At 29.9% G+C, this 24,237-nt stretch overlaps 3 protein-coding genes, 1 long non-coding RNA gene and 1 other non-coding gene across 5 annotated transcripts; 4 read left to right on the top strand and 1 right to left on the bottom strand.

Moving 5' to 3' along the window:
• Nucleotides 1-3,187: 3,187 nt before the first annotated feature.
• Nucleotides 3,188-7,070, top strand: LOC101243808 (putative calmodulin binding protein). Its single transcript, NM_001322082.1, has 4 exons — nucleotides 3,188-3,844; nucleotides 5,404-5,601; nucleotides 6,035-6,112; nucleotides 6,184-7,070. Exons 1-4 carry the CDS (start codon nucleotides 3,347-3,349, stop codon nucleotides 6,907-6,909), a joined length of 1,500 nt encoding a protein of 499 aa, NP_001309011.1. The 5' UTR covers nucleotides 3,188-3,346; the 3' UTR covers nucleotides 6,910-7,070.
• A 1,805-nt stretch (nucleotides 7,071-8,875) lies between these two features.
• Nucleotides 8,876-8,949, top strand: TRNAV-AAC (transfer RNA valine (anticodon AAC)). Its single transcript has one exon. It is a non-coding gene; the product is annotated as a tRNA-Val (tRNA).
• A 729-nt stretch (nucleotides 8,950-9,678) lies between these two features.
• On the top strand, nucleotides 9,679-11,987 carry LOC101268783 (uncharacterized). The gene is made up of 2 exons (XR_011211327.1): nucleotides 9,679-10,022; nucleotides 11,580-11,987. It is a non-coding gene; the product is annotated as an uncharacterized lncRNA (long non-coding RNA).
• A 2,429-nt stretch (nucleotides 11,988-14,416) lies between these two features.
• Nucleotides 14,417-15,671, top strand: LOC101268495 (2S seed storage albumin protein). The gene is made up of 2 exons (XM_004245592.3): nucleotides 14,417-14,675; nucleotides 15,265-15,671. Exons 1-2 carry the CDS (start codon nucleotides 14,529-14,531, stop codon nucleotides 15,550-15,552), a joined length of 435 nt encoding a protein of 144 aa, XP_004245640.1. The 5' UTR covers nucleotides 14,417-14,528; the 3' UTR covers nucleotides 15,553-15,671.
• Nucleotides 15,672-17,416: 1,745 nt separating this feature from the next.
• On the bottom strand, nucleotides 17,417-22,654 carry LOC101268211 (RHOMBOID-like protein 2). The gene is made up of 5 exons (XM_004245591.5): nucleotides 21,204-22,654; nucleotides 18,933-19,096; nucleotides 18,443-18,606; nucleotides 18,068-18,318; nucleotides 17,417-17,691 (listed from the first exon to the last, which is right to left on the bottom strand). The coding sequence occupies exons 1-5, from the start codon at nucleotides 21,515-21,517 to the stop codon at nucleotides 17,580-17,582; spliced, it is 1,005 nt and encodes a 334-aa protein (XP_004245639.1). The 5' UTR covers nucleotides 21,518-22,654; the 3' UTR covers nucleotides 17,417-17,579.
• Between the last annotated feature and the right edge of the window lie 1,583 nt (nucleotides 22,655-24,237).

The following is a 24,237-nucleotide window of genomic DNA, read 5'->3' on the forward strand; positions in this document are numbered from 1 at the left end:
GATACGATAGATAACAATCGGATAATTTTGTGGACATACCAATTCAGGATTTTAGACAATCTTCCCTAATTTTTGGTCAAGGATAAATGCATAATCTTTTAAATTTTAATACATCTTACTTTATGATTTATCAAATCAACTATAGTTTATAAATGACATTCTATCTAAAATAGATAGGCTTTGAAAATATTCCTTCAACCCTAATTTGGGACTAAAATGATATTTTCTGGGTCCTAAATTATCTTTCATGTTTTTTAAAAGGCATCATACATAAATATGTCTTTTAACTTAGTTTTAAATCATATTTATGTCTTTCAACTTTGGATGTGCATAAATAGATACTTAAACTTACATAAAATTAAACAAATAGATACACGTGTCCTACACGTCATCATACATGTCATTTTTTGTCCTACGTGGTGTACTATGTGTATTTTGTCATATAAGACTCATATGTTTATTTATTTAAAAGTTCGATAGTTAAAGTGTATGTTTGAGCATTATGAAAGTTGGAGGTCAAAGTTAAAATTTGAAGCTAAGTTTAGGATCTGATATATATATTATGTCATTTTTAAATGGTTAACTAGCTTTGACTATCTTATTTTTATTTATACAGTAAAATATAATCAATTTATTTATTATATTTATCTGTCATCATTCCATGATTGAAGTATTTATAGTCTTCAGAAATATTACTACTAAAAGATTTAAAAAAATTGTTTTATTCTATAATTTTAATATAATATTTCTTTTAAAAATCATAACAGATAAATTAATAAGGAGGGGGTAAACTTCAACTACAAAATTATAGCAATGTCATTTTGAGTAGAGTGCAGGACAATTTTTACCTTTTTAACCTTCAAGTATTGGTAATTAGTAACTTAAAGAATATTCCTTTTTTAACTAGCATTTGTATTGCTAACATGTGTCCTTAACATTAAAATATGTTTTTTTATTAATAATGAAAAGAATTACAGTACTTGAGTAACGTGCAGAGGAATTTTACCCTTTTAACCTTCAAGAATTAGCAATTGGTAACTTAAAAGAATATTGCTTTTGAATTAATATGGAAAACGTTATAGGTGAAAGTGTTTGATTTGATATTATATTTAAAGAAAAGAGGGAAGGCGTTATCCTTGTGATTTAAAGTAAATCATAATTTTTTTCCCTAGTAGGTATAAATCATCTTATATTAAAATAAAATGAGATTTAAAATATAGTTACTAAAAAAATCATTCTTTTCAGATTGATTAAAAAATAAAGAGCTTTATATTTTGTGTTTGATCAAATAATATCAAACAAACTGGATAGAGCAACTGTGTATATATCATACATGGTTGATTCAGTGAGGTGATTTTAAATATATACGTAAATATTTAATATTTAAATATCACTTAGTCGTTAATATTAAATGTATGTAATTTTTTCTAATAATGCTATTTATCAAAATGAAAAAATATACACGTTAACCTATTTGATCCAAAAAATAGAAAGAACATTAATGTGAAAAAAAGATAAATATCGATCGTTAGAATTTATAATCATAATTGAATACTCTATTTAACTATAACTTTTTTTTAAAAAAAAGATATTCACATTCAAAAATACGTGCATGACATTAATGATACTTATAATAAACATTTTATTTTTATATTTTTAACACAACATTTAATAAGATTGTTGTAAGATATAACATAAAATATGACATTTGGGAGAAAATCAAATTATTGTAATAAGGAATGGATATTATAATAAGAGATCATTTGGATTGGACTAAAATTGATTAAATATATTTTTAATTTATTTTTAACTTTTAAAAGTGTTTGATAAAGTTAAAAATAATTTAAATAAATTAAAAAACTTTCAAGATGTTGATAATCAAAGTTTGATCTTCTCCTACTTTTGATTTTTAAACTTAAAAATTTCATAAGTTTAATTTTTTAACATAAAAAATATTTTTTAAATGAATCTAAACGAGCTCTAAAACTGATCTGTATTTTACGAGAAAACAAACGAAATTAAGAGGAAAGATCCTTTATCAAAGGGCCAATAAAGTACAACTAATTTGTCAACCTAAGTTAAGATAAGATTACCTAACACAAATTTATTTTCAAGAGGCAATTATATCCTTAATCACTCCGTAACTTTGTGAAAAAGTTATCACTAATCACCACTTGACTGAGGAAAATTATACTATTGCTTTGTAGTTCTCTCTAGTCCCTATATACCGAAAATAAAGTTTTCCAAATATAGCAAACAAATATTTCCTTTGTATATAATTAATTGTCATGATTTTTTTTAGAGCGATAGTATAAGAATTGATAAATATTTTACGAGTATATTATTATTATATTGATATGTAAAAAATTATAATTTATAATATTTTTTGTATATATAATTTTTGTTAAAAAAATATCGAATAAATGTAATCTAATTTAACTTTAAAAATTAGTTAAATTAACATTAAAAAATACAACATGACAAATAAAAATGAACAAGGAATTACTAATAACAAAAATAGTCTCTTTTGTTGGTCAGTTAAAGTTTTAGAATGAAATTTAATTTTTACATAATGTTCTTCTTCTAATTTTTAATTATTCAAAGTTGTTTTTCATATTTTAAAATATAAATAATAATTTTTGCCATTGATTTATTTGACCATAATTTATTTCACAGATTTGGGACAAATGTTTTAACTTTATTTTTAAAAAAAAAATATGCCTAGAAGTTTTAAAAAATTCTTATGATTTTCATAAGTTTGTATTTTTATTGGACAAATATTTAACTTTATTTTTAAAAAAATTATGCCCAGAAGTTTTAAAAATTCTTATGATTTTCATAAGTTTGTATTATTATTTTATAACGCAAATATTTAGTAAAAAAAAATGACAAACATATATTTATATGTATTTGAAAAAAGAGAAAAAACATAAAAGAAAAATAAATTCATAGAAATTGTATTGACTAAGTCTTATCTTTTTTTTGTTTTAAGTTTTTTTTTTTTTTTAAAAAGGAAAGTGGACTTTAGTCTTCTTTTTTTCTTTTATCATTTTGAATTTTTTTATATTGGTCTAGTTAGGCAAGGGCAATTTGGTCAATTCCTTTTAATATAGTTCCCAGCATTGGAGTAAATATTACTTCCCACACTGTTCACAATAAATTTAACACAGATTTGATAATCCCAAGTAGTAGTATTTTAGAACAAGAAGAAGCACATTATTTTTGACTTCTCTTCCATTTCACACAAATCTCTCTTCTTCTTCTTCTCACTCGTTCACTTCCATTTCTCTGCAAACAGAACAAAAAAAAATGTTTTTTTTCAATCCAATTTCTATATTTTAAATAAATGGGCAAAGCATCCAAATGGTTTAGAGGTCTTCTTGGCCTAAAAAAACAGGACCCATCATCTTCCTCTAACCAAAATCCAAAACCCACAAAGAAAAAATGGAGCTTTGTTAAATCTTACAGAGAAAAAGACTCTAACTTTGTAAAGGGAACTGATAAAGAATCATCAAACTATGGTCGGGTTGTGTCGAATTCACTTCAAAACGGCGCTGTTGGGTGTAGTGTTGATTCGTCAAAGCGAGCGATTGCGGTGGCGGAAGCAACCGCCGTTGTAGCGGAAGCTGCTATCGCCGCCGCTCAAGCCGCGGCGGCGGTGGTGAAGCTTACTAATAGTGGTAGAGCTACTACTGCAACTAATGGCGGTGCCGCTGCTGTTACGACGTGGAACGGCGTTTCTCTTACCTCCTCTGCGGTGGGTTGTAAAAGAAAGGGAGTCGCCGCCGGCAACCGTGAAAATTGGGCCGCCGTTGTTATTCAATCACATTTCCGAGCTTATTTGGTTAGTTAGTTTAAATAATTTGCTGATTTTAACTTATTTATAGTAATTATATGGTAAAAGTTTAATCTTTATTATGTAGTTACAGCTAATCTGCATTATTTTGATTGACAAACAGTTAGTTTTTATGTGAATTACAACAACAAAAGGTGGAGAGACTGTTTTTGATTATATTTATGTGAATAGATAGGGAAATAATTCTTCTTTATTCACATTGATTGAAAGTTGTTTTTTCCAATGTCCTTTATTGCTATGTTTTTTTTTCATATGAAACAAACTAACGTAGCTTATTGTGTATCTATTATGTTATCCTTTTTTCAAGAAAAAAATGATCTTTTTTTGTTATGTGGGGTATGGGGTGGTTAAGAGTTGGAACATTGGTGAAGGGAAATGTAAAAGAGGAAGAGATATGGGGGCAATGTAAGGAACCGTGTGGACCTAAAAATCTAAAAATAGAAAATATAATGGGTTAGGCTGAAGTTTTCAAGATTCATTAAAAAAATTATAGAAATGGGCTAAAGTGTACTTTTTTATATAAAAAATTAAGAACTGTGCTAAAGTAAATTCCAAGATGGGTAGTTTCCTATTATGTGTTTCTATTGTTTTATATGTTTTACTTTGATTAGGACTTAGTAGTATGTTTTTTGTACATTGCTGCAACTGTAGTGTTACTGTATCAGCCAGCAAGCAAGGTCACTAGCACTGTTTGATGATGTTAAAGTTGCATGTATTTTGTTTTGTGGTACTCTTTTGTTTTTCATATGATGTAAAACTTGACCAAAACTAAGGTAAAAAATTTTTGTTTCTATTTTTCGGGTATTTTCAGCATCATAGATAATGACTGGAACCTGATAAGCACTTTAATTTGGTTAGGCATTGAGGAATTTCATATTAATGTCTCTTAGTTAATATGGCTAATTGTTAGGTAACTTAGTTCAGTATGTGCAAACATCATAAATTCTTTGCCCTGAGGGTCAAAAGGTTTATATGTTTAGCTGTTCTTTTGGACCACTTGGTGTATTAGTTGATTATCGACATGTATTGAGTTTTTTTTACTATCGGTAAATTTTAGTCTTTGTATTTGAGTTCTTGATAGTATTGTGGCTCGATCTGTGTTGTTTGGACTCTAAAAATGTCGCGGCACTACTTTTGGATGATTGGACACGCACATGTTCGACGTTTTCGAAATGTCCGAGCAACATAGTGCCAATTTTGTTCTCTTCATTTCCATGAAGATTATTGAGGAAAAGGAGATGAGAACTTTTTTGTGTAGTACAATTGCTTTGTCTTAAGAGAGTTGGCAGTCAGAAGCTTTTATGGTACTACTTTTCATTTCTTCATTAGAAGGTTGGTTGAATTGTCATATGTCATAATCTTCTGAAAATGTCAGACTTCACTTTAGAAGAAGACTTCAGAGGTGTGAAAATGAAGTTTTAAGGCGCCAACACCCTTTGAAAATTTTCATGCTTTTCTGTGCTATGGCATCATCACAAACTAATTACTGTTACACTATTTGTTTTGCCAATTAATTACATTTTATGGTCTTAATATGTAATCTGAAGTCGAGGAGAGCTTTACGCGCGTTAAAGGGACTGGTGAAGCTTCAAGCACTGGTGAGAGGTCACATTATTAGGCGACAGACTGCTGATTATCTACGGCAAATGCAAGCAATATCCAGAGCTCAGTCGAGGGCTCGTGCTGGACGATCTCAGGTCTCAGGATCCCCTCATTCAAGCACTAAGTCTGTTCAATTTGTTCATGTAAGCAATAACAATCTTCCTTTTCTCCAATTGTACAAATTTGAGGCGAACTCTTATTTTCTTAAAGATTGCTGTTCTAAAGTTTTAGTCTTTAATAGAAGTTCCTACTTTGATAACGATTATTCTTCTAGAATAAAGATCCTTACTTTAAACATTTCACTTCAGTTCCCCACACCTTTTTCCCATCTACTGTAAAGATGCCACTCTTTTTTTCCTCTTATAATAGTAACTAATCTGAAAGTGATTAAACATGTCATGTGACTCTAAAGTCCTTTTACATGTCACGCAGGGTTCTTTTTTAATTGAGTTACTTGTGATAATATATGTGATTAGCGAATGTAATTTTTTATTAGCCGAAAATCTTGTCCCCTATACTGTGTTAGTTAGCTCTAAGTTGCCTATGGGTGGTCAAATGTGTGTTCTTTACGTGTAGGATCCTACAACTCCAGAGAAATTTGAGCATGTTATCCGCGCAAGGAGCTTGAAGCATGATGAAACATCTGTGCTCAAGGTATTTTATGCTTTTTTAATGCAACAACTATTTTAATTGTTAATGACTAACTTGGAGTGTCAATAATGCAGAGGAATACCTCTAAATCAAATTGGAAGGTCATTGACTCGGAAAAGGCACGAATTAGACCTCAAGGATCTTCTGCAAGAACTAGTTCTATTGATGACGAAAAGAGTGACAAGATCCTCGAGATAGATACCGGGAAACCATATGTTACGCCTAAACAAAGGAACCTCTTCCACTCCTCACATCTTTGCTTGAACTCTGACCAATACAGCTATAGCTTAACAACGTCGAAGGAATCAACAGCTCATCAAACGGTTCCCAGTCCATCGTCCTGTGGAAATCAACCCCTTAGTCCCCTGAAGTTCAATGAAGATCTTGATGAAGCTTGCTTCTGCACTGCTGACAATAGCCCTCAGTTTTACTCGGCTTCATCAAAGGGCGGTAGTTCAAAGAGAGGACCTTTTACACCAACTAAGAGCGACGGTTCAAGAAGCTATATGAGTGGTTACTCTGATCATCCCAACTACATGTCCTACACAGAGTCCTCGAAGGCCAAGGTACGTTCAATGAGCGCACCTAAACAAAGGCCTCACTATGAGAGATCAAGTTCAACAAAAAGGTACTCGATTCACGGGTACAGTGAGTCAAGAAACAACTCACAAAAGGGTTCTTTTTATGCCAACTTCACTGGTAAAGCTTATCCTGGTTCTGGTCGATTGGACCGGCTTGGAATGCCTGTTATCAGGGCAGATCCATCTGGATTCAGTGGTGGTCTTCGACACAGATATTAAGCCAGATATTGTAATTGAAAACTAACCAGATGTAACTAATTATGAATATCTAATGTCTTGTGTCAAGGCCATGGTGCTAATGTGATGCATTTTATGTCTAGTTGGTAAACGAATGCAATCTCTTGGTTATGAAAAGTATTTGATTCGAATTTCTTTTGGTACTGAGCCGTCTTTGTTATAGCGTTATTATTACCCCTAATGTGAGATTTCGGATCATTTGAATTTAGTTGGGCTTTATTGCGTGTACCGAATAAGGGAGGAAACTAAAGTAAAGCCCCTTTGTTTTCCAAATTACAAACTATACTCACACTTCAACTTTTTTATTTTTTAAAATGATTCAACACTCCAACATGAATGAATTCAGTACTGATTAAAACAAAAGCTTCAAAATGCAGGCAGTCTGGCACCACCTATTTAAGCATATCTTACAATTTCCCATGAGGATCTTTGTCATTATAATTTTATACATGAGATTTATGGGTCCACAATAATTACAGTATGAATAGATAAGGTATGACTTTTGGGACCATCATGGTAGTATTTTTTGGGGCAAACTTGTTTCAAATATTGATGAAGACTTCCCATTTTTTCACTTTATACAGGTCTGTAGATTTTTATGTAATATAGTAACATAAAGTAAGTAGTTGTTGGATGTTTAAAAGTAGGAAAAGAAAGGAAGTATCATCATGAGATTTTTTTTTGACAGAATCTCATTTCAGTTTTGGCTATGATGGTAACTTTTTTATCTAACTCAACCTAAAAAATTAGCTGTTATTGAATGTTTAAAATCGTATATGAATATCACAACTCATTCCATCAGTTAATATAAGGACTTAAACATTAGTACACCAACATGTGACAAATAAGTGGTTTCATCTAAATTTAAATGGATTAAAATGAGTTGAATCAAGAAATGATCATTTACAGCTTTGCTAAAAGATAGTCAATTGATGGAGAAAGGTGATTCAAGTAAAACACATAAAAGTGAATAAAAGTTTTTGTTTTTACAATATCATATAAAATAAGGGTAAATTATTTTGTTTCTCACGAATCAAGTTAGCCCAAATCAGTCTAATCTGAACGGATCAAAATGAATATAATTTAAATATTATATTTTCATGAGCTAATTATATCGCTCCGAGACACGAATATTGAGAAGCCAGACAGGGGTCGATGATTCTAGGTTCTAACTAATAGTGGGGCAGATTTAATGGTCATTTCATTTGCCGGTCTGGTTACGCACCTTTGCTCTCTATTTTCAGCCTCTCCTTAACTACATACAAGTAAATGTACCCCTTAAATATTTCAACCAACAACTATGAAATTTTAAATTTTTGAATTTTATGTACTACATGCATAAGATAAGATGGTCTGGAGATATCGTTCGGTTATGAATAAATTATGTCGAAATAAATTATATTATTATATATATGAGATAATTTATTGCATTACTAACGAATAAATGATAGGACAAATAATCGAGAATAGTCTAATATCTCTAACTATATACATTGATAAAATAGTCTTACACTTTATATTTGAAATTATTATATCTTATACGTCACACTAAACGACTCGGGGTTATTGCTCGCCAAAGAAAAAGAGAAACATGAGTAGTTAGGGAACAAAATCTTGACATATTTTATAAGTAGTTAAGTAGTGATTTTGTATTCTATTGGAGACAAACATGTCCATTTGACTTTTAAAAATTTCAAAAACATATATAAAAATGGTGAAAATAGTAGAATGGACAACACTAAAATAATGCAGTGGTTGTGCATGGCAGCTAAAAAGTCATAATCAGCACCACTTTAATTTATATTTCTTTCTTTATTACTAATGTTTTTGAATTATATTTGTTTCTTGTGTAGCTTTAAGTGCACTATAGCTATATTTATGAAGAATTACATAAGGTGTCCAAAAATAATAATACAAATATGAAAATTCACAATTGATGACACAACAAGGTGTCGTGGTGTAGTTGGTTATCACGTCAGTCTAACACACTGAAGGTCTCCGGTTCGAACCCGGGCGACGCCATTTATATTTTAACAAAACAATATGTTGCATTTCTTTTTATTTTCATCCAAATACATACTTAGTTGCTTATTTATAAAAAAGAATGATAAGAAGCACTTAAAAGACTGTTTTTCAACATTTTCATCCAAATACATATATAGTTGCTTATTTATTAAAAAAACAATGATAAAAACACTTATAAAGAGTGTTTTTCAATGCTTAATATTTATCAGCTATATATGATCAATAAATCCAGGCGAGTTCTAATTATCTATATATAAATATATTTAGGGGTGTGATTTAGTTATCAATAAGGTGATTGAGAACTTAACTTCAAAACTTAGTAGAGATAAAACTCAACCACTGATAGATAAAGTTACTATATATTGCTGATAGGAGGTGATACATATCTCATAGATACAAGGGAACGTGACGAAGAGATTACATTATAAGTTTGAAATTTCACTCTTTTAACACGTAAGAATAATAATAAGTCCATGACATTGCCTCAAAATACTTAGGAAAGAGCCAAATTCATAATAACTTCCAAACTTCACTTACTATACAAACAAAATTGGTCACCTTAGCTTTTTGCTTGTAAGAATACTGTGGAGTCACATCAACAAAAATGTTAACGTGGAAGCAAAAAAATAACACATACTCAACATGCAAAATATACACCATCCACATGCCAAAACAAATAAAATTTCCTTTAGCCACGTATTTAACATGCAACCCCTTTCAATCCCTTATAAAAATTCACACTTTCTCAATAACATTATTAAAATATACACCACAACATCTTGTATTAATATATCTGTTTAAATTTTCACTATGGTGGGTAAAGTAATAATATTTGGAGTAACATGTTTAGCCATACTTTTTATGGGAGTTACTACAGCTAGTAGCTTTCGTACTACAATTACTATAGCTGAAAACCCATGGGAACAAATGTCTCAACGTTGCCAAATGGAAATGCAAAGGGCACAGAATTTACGTGCTTGTGAAGAGTATTTAAGACAAAGTACAAAATTTACTGAAGAGGGAAGATATATGGATCAACAAAGTGGAGACTGGCGCCAATCATTCCCAAGGTATACATTCCTTCAATTCTTTACTTACTATAGGCGACTTATTCTATTCAACAACTGTCGTTTATTATATTAAAAATAGTGGTTCAGTGATATTTATGTAGTCTTAAAAAATTTAGAGATAATTTATCTTTTGTGTCTATTTTATTTTTGCTTTTAAATATTTCTTCCGTCTCATTTTATATGATATTTTTCGAATTTCGAGAATCAAACAAATCTAATTTTGATCGTAATTTTTTTCATATATTTTTTAAATATTTTGAAATTATCAATGGTTGTAACTTGTAGTAGTGCTCCATCCGTCCGAAAATATTTGTCATGTTGTGCACTTGTGCACTTATCGAAAGTTATTTTAATTAATTTTTAAAGATAAAGTTAGATCACATTGATTCGATATTTAAAAAAAAATATTCTAAAACTATATGAAAAGTACTATAAGTTACAGTATTTTGCATATTAATATGATTGAAAAAATGCTATCTTAAAATGTTAGTCAAATTTTTTATAGTTTGACTTTTAAAAATAGAAATCATGATAAACAATACAGAATGGAGGAAGTATTTTACAAATATATAGATTTCAATTTAAAAAGATTGAAGATTTCATGCTTAAATTTCTGGTCAAATTTAAAAAATTTGATTCTCGATAAATAAAAAATGTCATATAATTAGGGATAGATAGACTACTATTTATCATCTAACATTCAAAACATTAAATCTATTGAAATTAAATGTTAATATAATAATATTATCTACATTATTTATTATTTCTTAAAAGATGTGTCAAGTTAAGACGACTATTATTGAATAGAGGGAGCAGAGGGAGTAGAAGTCTTTATACTTTTTTTGTCCAACAATAATTATCCATTATACTAAAAATATTTGGTCTAAATTAGAAAATCAATACATAATTTACTTTTTTGTTTGTGTCTATTTTACTTTATCCTTCTATCAAATATCGTCTTTTTTAAAAAAAGATGACCTAGTTTGACTTGAAACGGAGTTTAAGAAAAAAAAAGAAGACTTTTAATTTCGTGATTTTAAATTAAAGTTATGTCAAATAAAACAAAATGTTCTTTAATTTTGTGATTTTAGACATGTCACGTGAAAAGTTAAAATTTTCTAAAAAAGAGAAAAGGGAAGGGTTCATTCTTTTTGAAATAAATTTAAAAATAAATAGAGATATTCTTTTAGAAATAAATTTAAAAATAAATAGAGATATTCTTTTAAACGAAGGGAGTGCTATTTTTCAAAACATAAAATTTATTTAATAAAACCAATGAGCAAAATAGTAATAGTACTCGTATTGTTTATTCTGTGGGTATGTCAAGTTGACAGTGAAATATTATGGTTGGACGGAGAGAATATTAAACGTATTGTTTATTGTGTGGGTATGTCAAGTTGACAGTGAAATATTATTGTTGGACGGAGAGAATATTAATATCTTTCTCGATACAAGACATATATTAATATCTTTCTCGATACAAGACATATAGTAATTTTAATACATAAGTCAACATCTTGATACATTGCGTCACCGTAATTCGATGAAAATGGACAGGTGCTGCGAGCAAATGGAACAGATGCAAGACGAGCAATGTCGGTGCGAGGGAATAAAACAAGTGATGCAACAAGAGCAACAAAGAGGAGAAATGCAGGGTAGAGAAATGCGTGAAGCTAGTAAAACTGCACAGAGCCTTCCTGGTTTATGCCGTATGAGTCCTCACCAATGCCATAATATTCCAACTCCAACTTTCTATTAAGTAATAATAATTAATTATGAAAAATAGCAAAGCTTTAGTTAGCTTGCTTTTTTATTTTGTAATAAAAATAAAATGAAGTAGCAAGTACCTAAATAATGAATAATTAATCACCACATTATGGTGCCTGTGTTGTGTTTACCAGGCAGCTTAATTTGGTGTGTTTGAAATGTTTTTGTCTAATTAATAATAAACTAGTCTTTTGCTTATTGGTAATATATTTTTTATTTCATATTAATTGAATTTTTTTAGATTCTTTTCCTTCTTCCATTTAAGATAACACGAGCGTTTGAATTTCTTACGTAATATCATAAATGGTAATAGTGAAAATTATAATTTAAACTATATTATTTCGTAAATTCAGTTAAATATGGAATAGAGGGATTTATGATTTCATAAATTCAGTTAAATATGGGATAGAGGGATTTATGATTTCATAAAATTATAAATTGAATATAATTTTTTTTATAATGATGTATTATTTCACAAATTTAGTTAAATATGTAATAGAAGGAAGTATGTTTTGAGGTGATTTAGGCATTATTTGTTTTTATTATGATCAACAAGATGATGTCTGAATAATATGTGTGCATGTATTAAGATTTAGATATTTTAAATCTTAATTTGATATTAAGATATTTATGAAAATTTAAATACTAGATGATTAAGATATTTAGTATATTTAAATAGATAAATTTTGTCTTTTACCTAAAAATTGGTTAATATAAATTTAATAATTACTAAATTAATTTATCAGCAAAATATCAATATGATAGGGTATCGAGGCGTATTGGCACAGTGGTGGTTATGAGTCTTGATTAGGGATGCGATTAGTATGTAAATGTATATTGTGGATGATTATAGTGGTTAGCGATATTCAATGATAATGCTGATTGATAGTGAATGATGAACATTAATTTGTCGCGATTTATTAATAATTGTTATAGTAATGGTGATTTGATGATGGATTATAATATGATGTAGTAAATGTCAACGAAAATTAATATATATGGTTATAGAAATTTTTTCTCCGACGAAGAAATGTTTGACACTCTTTAGTATATGTAACTCTTGTCAACAAGTAATGATAATTGATGATAAATGTTTATGGTGATGAATGTAAAATGTGTCTAATCGGTGATGATTATAGTAGTGATTAATTAATTGATTAGTAGTGATTAATTAATTGATAAAATGAACTACTAATGATGATTAATTATAGTGATTAAAAGTTGACTAGTTGGTGATCATAGATGGTTGTAATCAATAATTGAAGGTACAAGCAATAGTGAATGGATGAAGTGTCCAAAATGAGTTAGTGGCAGTGATTAGTAAATAGGAAAATTATATAGCAAACTAATAATCTAAAATAAATGGAGTAGCTCGGGTTTGATTTAATTGTACTCCATAGTAAATGTAAAAAATTGTCAGGCGCCTCTCTTCCAAATATCTAGCTCGCCACTCTCCTCCAATCTCTCGCTCGCTTCCTCACTTTTTATATAAACACAAGTGTATAAAAATTGTTTCTAATTGTATAAAGCAGAGAAAATTATATAAATATATATATTTTTGTTCCCTTCTCTCCCCTCCTCTTTCAGATCTCGCTCGCCACTCCCCCAAATCTCGCTCGCCACCCTCGCCTTTCTCACTTATACAAACAGAAGCGAAATATATAAATTGCGTTTCTGTTTGTATAAAGCGTGAGAAAATTGTATATACACATGCAAGACATATATTTTCGTCCTATACATTTATAATTATACATTAAAAATACTCCCCTGCTTCTTTTGTCTTTCTCTCTTTCTCGTTTTATACAATTTTCAAATTGTATCCAATTTTTCTCTTTCTCGTTTTATAAAATTCGATTCAATCGTATATTTCTTGTCAAGTCTCTTTTGTCTTTCTCTTTTTCTCATTTTATACAAATTCAAATTGTATACAATCATTCTATACACTTATAATAATATAATTCGTTTTATACACTTCATTTTTATATAGTTCTTTGCCCAAGTGTCTTTCTCTTTCTTGTTTTATACACTTCGTTTTATACAATTTGCTTCAACTGTATATGTATAGCGAATTATATAGTTTCTATGTTTGTTATGGAGCGCAATTATGCAAACTTTGCTATAGCATACAAATATAAATTTTTTATTTGCTATATGTGAAAGTTGCCCTTAGTAAAATTTCACTCTTAATCAGAGGTATTAAGTTGGTGTTCTGAATATAAGGAAAAATTTAAATAAACATATCAAAAACCGCTTCATTAATGGCCAGAGATCTTGAATTTGAATCCTAAATATAAAATACACGTATCTTGTAAATTACTATCAAGATTTTCTAGTACATATACAATCTACAAAAAATTTTTTTTACTGAATTCATACAAACCTATAAATCACCTAGCTCAGCTTTTGATTAAGAGGGTCCTAACATCGACTCTTTTTCTTTATATATATAAACAATATAATTCATTTATCAAAAAAATCAAATAAACCCTTCAATCCTATCAGACTCTACCCTCCCTCCTTACGTGTAAGCAAGGAAGATAAAAACATCACAACATGCAAAAGAAGACACCATATTTCCACCTGCCAAAACCTATAAATTTTCCTCAGCCACGTACTTAACATGCAACCCCTTTATTCCCCTATAAATTCAGTTCATTTTCATAGAATAAACATCTCACATCTTTTCATTAATCATCATCATCATAATAACAAAAAAAGAGAAGTATATAATTAAAAATCATGGGTAAAACTATGATAGTTGGAGCCATTTCTTTAGCCATCCTTTTCATGGCAGCCACAGTTTGTAGCTCACGTATCATGACCATCACCATTGCTGAAGATGCTCTTAACCCTCAAACTCAAAGCTGCCAGCAGCAATTTCAACAGGTTTCGCTTTCATTTTATCTAATTCCCCCCCCCCCCCCCCCTTTTACGCTTTTTGATTTATGTGACATTTTTCATTTTTTTCCTTCTTTTTTAATTAATTTTTTTTAGTTATGAAATTCAAGTAAATCTTTTAATTCTAATTTTTTATATATCTTTTACAAATATTTTAAAGGCATATTATATAAACATGACCTTTAACTTGATTTCAACAGATAACTATGCATTTTAATTTTAAGTCTATAAATAAACACTTAAATTTTTATAAAATTAAATAAATAGACAAAAATGTCCTTCGTTCATGGCATAATACAGTTAGGATGTTATGTTAATTGTCATCTAGGATGTCACGCCGAACGAATGTGTTTATTGTTCAATTTTATACAAATTTAAGTTTGTATTTATACAAATCCAAAGTTAAAGATTGACAGTACAAGTTTAAGTACCTCTATATATTTCAATTCACAAAATTTAAAGATTTCATGCACATATTCTGATAAATTTAAACCGCTTGATCTTTGAAAAAAGAAAAGTATCACGTAAATTGGGATTACGATATGGTATGTTTTTGCTTATATAACAAAAAATACAGGCACAGCAGCTACGTTCATGCCAGCAGTTTCTAAGGCAGAGGAGCCAGCAGTACGAGGACCAACAGATTCCTCGTGATGTTCAACAATGTTGCAATCAGCTTGAACAGATACAAGACCCACAATGCCGTTGCGAGGGACTCATGAAAGTGGTTCAACAAGAGGAACAAACCGGGAAAGTTCAAGGAAGACAAAGGCAACAGATGCTTCAAACTGCAGAGAATTTGCCTGGTTTATGTAGACTTAGCCCACAACGATGTGAGATCCAAACTGTTCGCAGCTTCTTTTAATTTGCAAAAATTATTTGTAAGCCTGCGTTCGCTTATAAATAAATAAATGATCTAGTTGTTGTAAAACTCGATCGTAGTAATAAAATAAAATCACACCTTCTGGTGTGATTTTTCTCTCATTGCACGTTGCTTGTACCCGTGAATAAGATCGTTCTATTATGGCAAAAATTACCATAAATCTGGATTATTATTCAGATTTATTAAGTGATAATAAACAAAATAAATATACCGAATAGTTAAAATTCAAATCTAAAGATAATGTTCAATAATTAAACGAAAGAGTGAAAGGAGATAAAAGGCAATGCTCTTCCATTGTTCCTAGTGTTCAATTTGACGAGGGAATCAATAACGGTGATATTGTCTGTTTTGAAGTTTGATTTGACGAGGAAATTTGTAAAGTTTGATTTGACGAGGAAATTTGTAATGACTATTCGTTCGAGCTGAATTACATCCACCCTCTCACTTCGTTCGAGCTTCCTTTTCAGCCCTCTCACGGCCGAAGGCTTCCCAAAACTAGAGAAGGGAATTTTCCTACAAAAGATGAAAAGTGCTTAGCTTCAGTTATATTGTCCGCTTTGAATCTAAAACTAACAATTATAATAATGGAACAATTCGTTAGTAATATTATGTGTTTTGAAGTTTGATTTGACGAGGAAATTTGTAATGGCTAAATCTGCAGGTGATATTGTCATCTAAATCTGACAACTATAAAAAGTATCACTATTATATAATGTCAGCTTATTTATATATACAATATCTTTTCTCTATTTTTAATGTGAATCTCCTTATTTTAAGTTGGAAGTGTTACAAAATCATCATAAGCAAATAAAGATGGGAAAATTTACATAAATATATTATAAATAAAAAGTATTTATTATTTATAATAGTAACACTTTTTTTCACTTGATCACTTTTTATATTCTTTTATAATACAATTTTACTACATATTACAAAGAACAATTTATTATTAACATATAATACAAATTTTATTAATAGATAATACATTTATTATGCTTCTTATCAAACAAGTATAATATATTTTTAAAAATAATTATAATACATATATATTACATACTTAATTCACTTTTAATATATATTGCAGATTTAACATAGTTTTGTTATAAATGAAAATTAATAGAAATTATCGCTAAAATCTAACATAGTTTTGTTACAAATGAAATAAATAGAAAGTATCGCTTTTGTTATAAATGAAATAAATAGAAAGTATCGCTAAAATCAATAATTATTTATTAAAAGACACTCAATCTACATAATTTTTCCTATATACCTCCAATCAAATCAAGTGATATATATATATATATATATATATATATATATATATATATATATAAACTAATATATGAAATGATTAAATAATTTATTTTAGACATTTTTGATAGAATAAGGTATTGCAGCGCAGTGATATTAGACACCTTCAGGCTTGAAAGAGCAAATGCTTAGGATACTCGTCTGAAATTTTTAACTGCGATATTGAATTATTTTTACATGTTTGTAAAACTTTTGACTCCACTACTAAAAGTAAAAAGGAAGATAAAAACATAACAACATGCAGAAGAAGACACCATATCTCCAGCTGCCAAAATCTATAAAAATTTCCCCTTCCACGTACTTAACATGCAACCCTTTTAATCCCCTATAAATTCTGTTCATTTCCATAAAACAAACATCTCACATCTTTTCATTAATCATCATCATAATAATAAAAAAAAATACATAATTAAAAACATGGGTAAAATTATGATAGCTGGAGCCATTTCTTTAGCCATCCTTTTTATGGCAGCCACAGTTTGTAGACTCGATTTTCTTTCGTATATTTTTGTTACCTTTCTGAACATAAAGAATATAGATCGAATGCAAATAGTATAACAGATTTACAATATATGATCCATACCACAAATTACAAAACCAACAATCACTATACATATAAAAGTAATATACGTAACTATATGTTTTTTTTTTTTTGGTCTAATGTAAAAAGGAGGACAGAATTACATAAAGCTCTTCAGTTAATTTTCACAGTTCCATCTTGATGTACGCAAACAGCTTAAATAACGACACCAATCGCAATGCTCATTTGCCTTCACACCTCTAAATAACATCACCAATCCCACAGTGAATCTGTACATTTTTACAACGAAAATTAAATTATACACTGACGATGTATGACCTTAAATCCTTCTAACATATATATATATATACACAAGATTTTATATAGCGTGATCTCAACTAGTTGATATAAATATTTATAGTGAGTCAACACTCATAGTTACAAACGAGTAGTGGGTGACATGTTCTTAACACTAATTTTGACTTAGAATTCTAAATCCGTCTCTCTATACAGAGAGCATAGTTAGTATACTCAACGTCTGATCCTGATCGACGAATAATTTAATCTGAGCTAAAAAAAGGAAAAAGTTACCAACCGTTCTAACTTATTTTCTAGACGCTGCTGTAAGGCAAATGTAGGATTAGGCGTAGCAGAGAGAGAGCTTACCCGACAATCAACAAAATCGAGGCAATCAGCAGGAGGACGTATTGGTAAGCTTTGAACTTGGACTTGAGACGACCTTCAGCTGGAAGATGTTGCCTTTCGAGCCAACCAAACTGAGGTCGTAGTAGCAGAACAAAGCCAAGAAGAAAACCACCCATGAAACCTCCAATATGGGCATAGTTATCGACATGAGGAAGAAGACCAACAGCTAAGTTAATCGCGATGATGATAATGAGAGTGATAAGAGCTGCAGCCTGTATAAATGAGATTAATTAGTACCGGAATTAAGTACTTAGAACGTGTTATAAAATAAAACGAATAACCTCCTCAACAGGGGAAAGAACACAAATAATAACAGTAGAATAGCAGGGTTTATACCTTATTGGTATATATACTCCAGTTAGTAAGAAGCTCCGATAACATTGCTCCCAGAAGTCCAAATAGAGCACCAGAAGCTCCAACAGAGATGCTACCTTGAATGAAAAGGCAAGAAAGAACACTGCCACCAATTCCTGACAAAACGTAGATAATCCCCACCCGGACTGCACATAACATTAGAGATATAAATATAAGAACAAAAAGTGAATTAAGACACTAGTCAGCTCAAGGTTAAGAAAATTGAAGGTGGGGTTATATTTCAGAAAGAAGTGACTGAAATTGTTGATGTTAAAGAGATTGCAAGTAAAAACAGTACTTCTATTTCAGCAGATGAACTGTAATGACAAACGGAGCCGAGGAAGCTAGACACGGGCACAATTTAGAGGAAAGTAGAATGAATTGCTTATGCATAAAAAGACATTTGTTGTGTACTAGTGTTATCCAAAAGAACATGAAGAAATATTTGAGGGCACAGGGAGGAGAATTGTACCAAATCCAAACTGCTGCTCGAGGCGAATACCAATGAATACCAAACTCAACATGTTTGCAAGCAGATGAACAACACCAGCATGTAACCAGATACAAGTGAAAAGCCTCCAGCCCTGATGTCCGTGCACTACTTTATCCCATTCTAGAGCTCCCAAATTTTGTAGTCTGCACAAGAACAAGAAAGAATGAATATATAGCAGTTCATATATATCAATCTGTCTTCCATTTTTTGCCTTTTGGTTTCTATTTCATTTTATTTTATCTTTCCAGTATGAGTGATATCGGTGCGTGGCATAGCAGCAAGTAGGACGTCAGCAATAGCACATTCACCCATTTAACTCCAGAAGACTTGATACTCAATGGAACCAATATAGCAACAACTATTGCATCACAACCGCTATCCCAACGGATCTACTTATCTCCAAAATGCCAGAAAAAGAAAGGCTATTCAATTCCCTCCATGTACACAAACACTCTTAAGATGGCGGAAGGGAATTCTCCCTTAGATATTGCTGTAAAGTTTCCGACAAAAGCACTCTCCTATTTGTGCTTAATTTTGTAAAATTTTACCAAGGGGTTAATAAATGTTCGTTCCATCCAACTGTAAACTCGTTCACATCTCTAAAAATGGAAGAAGGTTTGATTTGCAGGTGCAGGGAAAGAGAGGAAGTGTTTCATAATTTAGTAGCAAACAAGTAAATTCTCAACTATTTCGTTTGTCTGATGTTTGGAAGAACTAGTCATTGCCCAAATGCAAATCCCATTTGAATGTATTATTCAAATAGTTCTTTTTTTATGTATATATTGATGCCTCACTTTCATTGAAGAACTTACAGCAATCTACAGCTTACAGCCCATTCTTGTGATAATATCATGTTTATTGCCATAAGCTTTTGACTACATCTATTACCTAATACCTCTGGCATATCTTGCCTGGACCCCCATGCAAGTGTGGGTTCATTATATCAGCAGAAGTCCAAACAGCATAACAATAATGAGGATTCATTAATCGAAGAAAATTTCCAAGACGTTACAGCCAGTATATGCAACTTGACATGATCGAACAAGCATTATTAGCATTAAGAGGTTAAAAGAAATATTACTGATCTAGCAACAGCATCATTGCAACATTACAAAGGAAACGATTCTAGAATTAATACTAAAAGGATCCAAATAAGCTCAATTAGGAGTTAGAAAGCAAATTTTAGATGTCAAAAAGCATGCTTGAGGCAAGAGTTCTAAACATTAGCAGAATTGATTAGCAATTAAAGCAGGCAATACAGCACTCTCAAACTATGCTTGGCCTCCTAAGCGTCCCAATTTAAAACCTTATATAACAATATCAGATGAATGAAGGGGCGAAGAGAAATATTAGAAACTCTCATCAGGCAAGCGAATGTATCATAGGAGTTATGGTTTGTCCGAATCCAGCAAGTTTAGCTCAGACCGCATACGTGTTTTAAAAAGCCACCAAATAAGTTCGTGTAATAGATTTCATACCCTATAATGGGTTGTGATGTACTTTCATACTCTAGCCATAAAATTCACATCCTAAATCCACTTCTGCCAGCTGAAATGTCTTTGTTTAAACAAGACAAGAAACACAACAAGTAACTGAAATCACGAATTAGCTACAAACAAATCCAAGATAGTTAGTGTTTTACTAAAAACAAACAATATTTCCTTCTATGAATTAATGTAATCATCTTAAAAGCATCTCTACACCATAAAGGTGTTTCCTTTCATCGGAAACAGCCTCTCTACCCCCACAAAGGTATTTCCTTTTAGCAGAAACAACCTCTCTATCCCACAAATGTATTTCCTTTCATCGAAAACAGCCTCTCTATCCAACAAAGGTATTTCCATTTATCGGAAACAACCTCTCCACCCTGCAAAGGTATTTTCTTTTATCGGATATAACCTCTCTACCCCCACGAAGGAATTCCCTTTTTGTCATAAACAACCTCTCTATCCCACAAAGGTAGTGATAAGGTCTACATACACCTATGATCTAACCATCCCACACCCCACTTGTGAAATTACACTATGTTAAAAATTCAATCTTTTTCCTTTTCTTGATTTACAAAACCATAGAAATCAAGAATCCATATGACCACACTAAATCTGCATCAAATAAACAAGAACCTTCATCCTCCATAAGCTATACAACGCAACAATTAACACAATCAAATCAAACAGGCTAATAAACATGAAAAATCATAAACAAAGAACAATCATTACAAAAACTAGATCAAAAAGTTTTAAACTTTACGTGGATGAAGAGGGTCCAAAAAGTGGATTATCTTGAAGAGGTTGAAAAGAAAGCCTCCCAAGAAACCTGGCAACACACTGGCGGCGTCCTCCACCTCTGCCAAAATTATTGATATTACTTGGGCAATTGTTAACAAACATGATGACAATAAACATAGCTACATTGGCTACAACAATCATAGGGACTAGCCAAGAAGTCCACTGTGATTCAGAAGTTTCCATATAGTAAGGTGCTGCTGTTGTTGGGGGTGGTTGGTAACTCCCATTTCTTGGCTTTGTTCCACCTCCCCTCTCCAGATCTCTATTACCCATCATTCTTGATTTCAGAAAAACTGAACAAACTCAGCAATTTCTTCAAAGTTTATTTATATTGTGGGGGTGGGTGGGGTGAAGTAGCTTTGAAGCAGAGATGAAGAAAGCTTTAGAAATGAATTTTCAAGAATTGGGGAAGAATTAAAACTGAAAAAAGAGAGGATTTTTAGGGGTTGTGAGGAGTTTTTTTAACAGCTAAGGAAGTATCTCTCAGATAGGAAAAACGCGGTGAGCACATTTTCTTTTGTTGTTGAAGGATTTGTTTGCTTTTTCTCTGTGTAAAGTTTGGTGGAACAAGGAGAAACTTATGTGGATTAAATTATTCACACTTGTACCTAGTCCACGTTAGAGTCTCGATTATATATAAGGTATGCATTATTAAAATTTATTTATAATTAGCGTTCTCAATAATAAAAAAATTCATATATAGAATTTAATTTCGAGATCTTTTAATCTTCGTTTAGAAAAAGAATAATTTAAATGGTTCTAAACTAAAATTATATTAAATGTATCAAGATGTCACATGAAAAATTGATATTTATTACTAAAAAATTAAAAAAAATCATTCTTTTTTAGACAGATTAAAATACTTTGATTTATTCTTTTTCTACACGGATGAAATATTTAAAATGGATATGGATATATATCTATATACCCAAAAAGGTAAATGAATTTATACATTTTTTTCTCACTTTTTCCTTTTCAACAACCAAAAAAATTGTAGGGTCTTTTATGTAGGCATTTTGTTCATAGATTAAATTGAAAATTTGAGATTTTTGTAATGAATAATAATGGAATAATGTTTTGAAAATAATTTTGAAAAAAAAAAAGGCAAAGGAAACAGTTCTGTGTCCAAACGGCTATTGAGAACAAAAATTCTTTGTATCGTAAGAAAATTAATTTATCTAATTAATTCTTAGTGTAATTTAATACATTAATTTATTAAATTATTTGATATAAATTTTACATATTTGAAGATACATAAAAGGGTATAGCAAAATGTAAATCAGTATAATTCTCTTACAAGTTATATAAAATATTTAAAATGAATGTAGGAGATTTTCCTTTTCTGGGAAATTTTTTATTTTTGGGGATGAACAACAAAAATATGATAATATAGCTTTATATTAAAGATAATGCTATTTTTAGAAGGTTGTTTTTCTTGTTAATATTGATATTGTCTTTTTTCACACTTATGGTAAACATTTATTTTTAGTTTTGTTTTATTTGAATGTTATTATACTTTTATCAATATTTTTCAGTAAATAACAATTTCGTATGCGAATAATCAATATAGATAATGAAGAAATGACTGAAATTCGTTTATTCTTTAACTAAAAATTTTAAAATTACAATTGATTGTGTGTCAATATAATATATGAGAAATTTAATCATCAAACCTAAGAATTATCATCATGATCAAAGTTCAAGTTAGTTGGAACATTAAAATAAAAGTTTTACTTAAAAAATGACAAAGTATAGTTGTACTTTTGCCGTATGAAAATATAATATTCTTGACTTTAATATCTCAATTTTCACATTCCAAAATAATATTATATCTGCATTTATTGGAAATCCATTTGCCTTGTTTTTTTATATATAAAATACAAACAAACACAAAACATGTATTTTGTTTGTAAATGTGAATACAAAGACAAATAACTAAATAAAGATACATATATTGACGATATAAAGATATGGCCAAGTTTTTGATAGCTAAGTTTTACCTAAGATAGTTGATATTTTGTTTTCACCACATATGTCAATTGTCATGTCATAACATAATTTGTATTTTAATATATAAACACATTTAATCAATGTTCTGACTTCGAATTATAATGAGAATGAATAATTATTAACTATATTTTCTTGAAAATAATTTTGATCAAATACTTTTTTCTCTTTAGAACTAAACATACTATTAGAATATGAAAAACATTTTTATCAATTAAAATATTTTCTAAGAAAAAGAAATATAACTTTTTAATCTGTATACGTTGTATATGTATTCAGAATTCTCTAGTGTGAAGCAAATATAATTTAGACCAACATTATCTTTTTCTTAATTGAGCTATCCTTTCCAAAAAGGGAAATATGATAACTAATATATGGTTGATTAATTGTTGAACTACTGCCATTCGAAACAATAAGAGAGAGAATTTAAATTATTCTAAACTTGACATGAATTATTAGTTTCATTTTTGAATTATTGACAGGTTTATAAATATTATTTTTATTTGAATAGTTGAGTTTAAATACAATTCTGATTTTGTCATACGAGTGAAATGCACCCTTAAATTCTAGCCAAGTTAATAGAAATTTTATCGTTTCTTTCAACTTTTTATTAAGAGTTTCATGCTCCTACAAGAGTTTGAGACCATTAGCTATATTTAAGCTGAGTTAGTCAAGTAATATAATCTTTTAAAACTATCAATAATTTAAGGAGGAAATTAATAATTCACGCCAACTTTAAGGAGAAAATTAATAATTCACGCCAACTTTAGAAGTGTAAGAAAAGTAAAATGACAAAAGAAGAAATCGTATTCATTTTCTTTTCTTCTACTAATAACTAACTAATAAAAAATCAGAATCATTGAATGTTGCATGTGTTATCGTTAGAGTTCTTTTCTAAAATAGTTGTTTAGCTAATACGACGAGTTTAATAGTTAATTTAGTATAATATTTAATTTCTTATTTTTTAGTAATAGTCTAAAAATATTTTA

This window comes from Solanum lycopersicum, chromosome 8 (assembly GCF_036512215.1).
Source record: "Solanum lycopersicum chromosome 8, SLM_r2.1".
NCBI classification, from domain to species: domain Eukaryota; kingdom Viridiplantae; phylum Streptophyta; class Magnoliopsida; order Solanales; family Solanaceae; genus Solanum; species Solanum lycopersicum.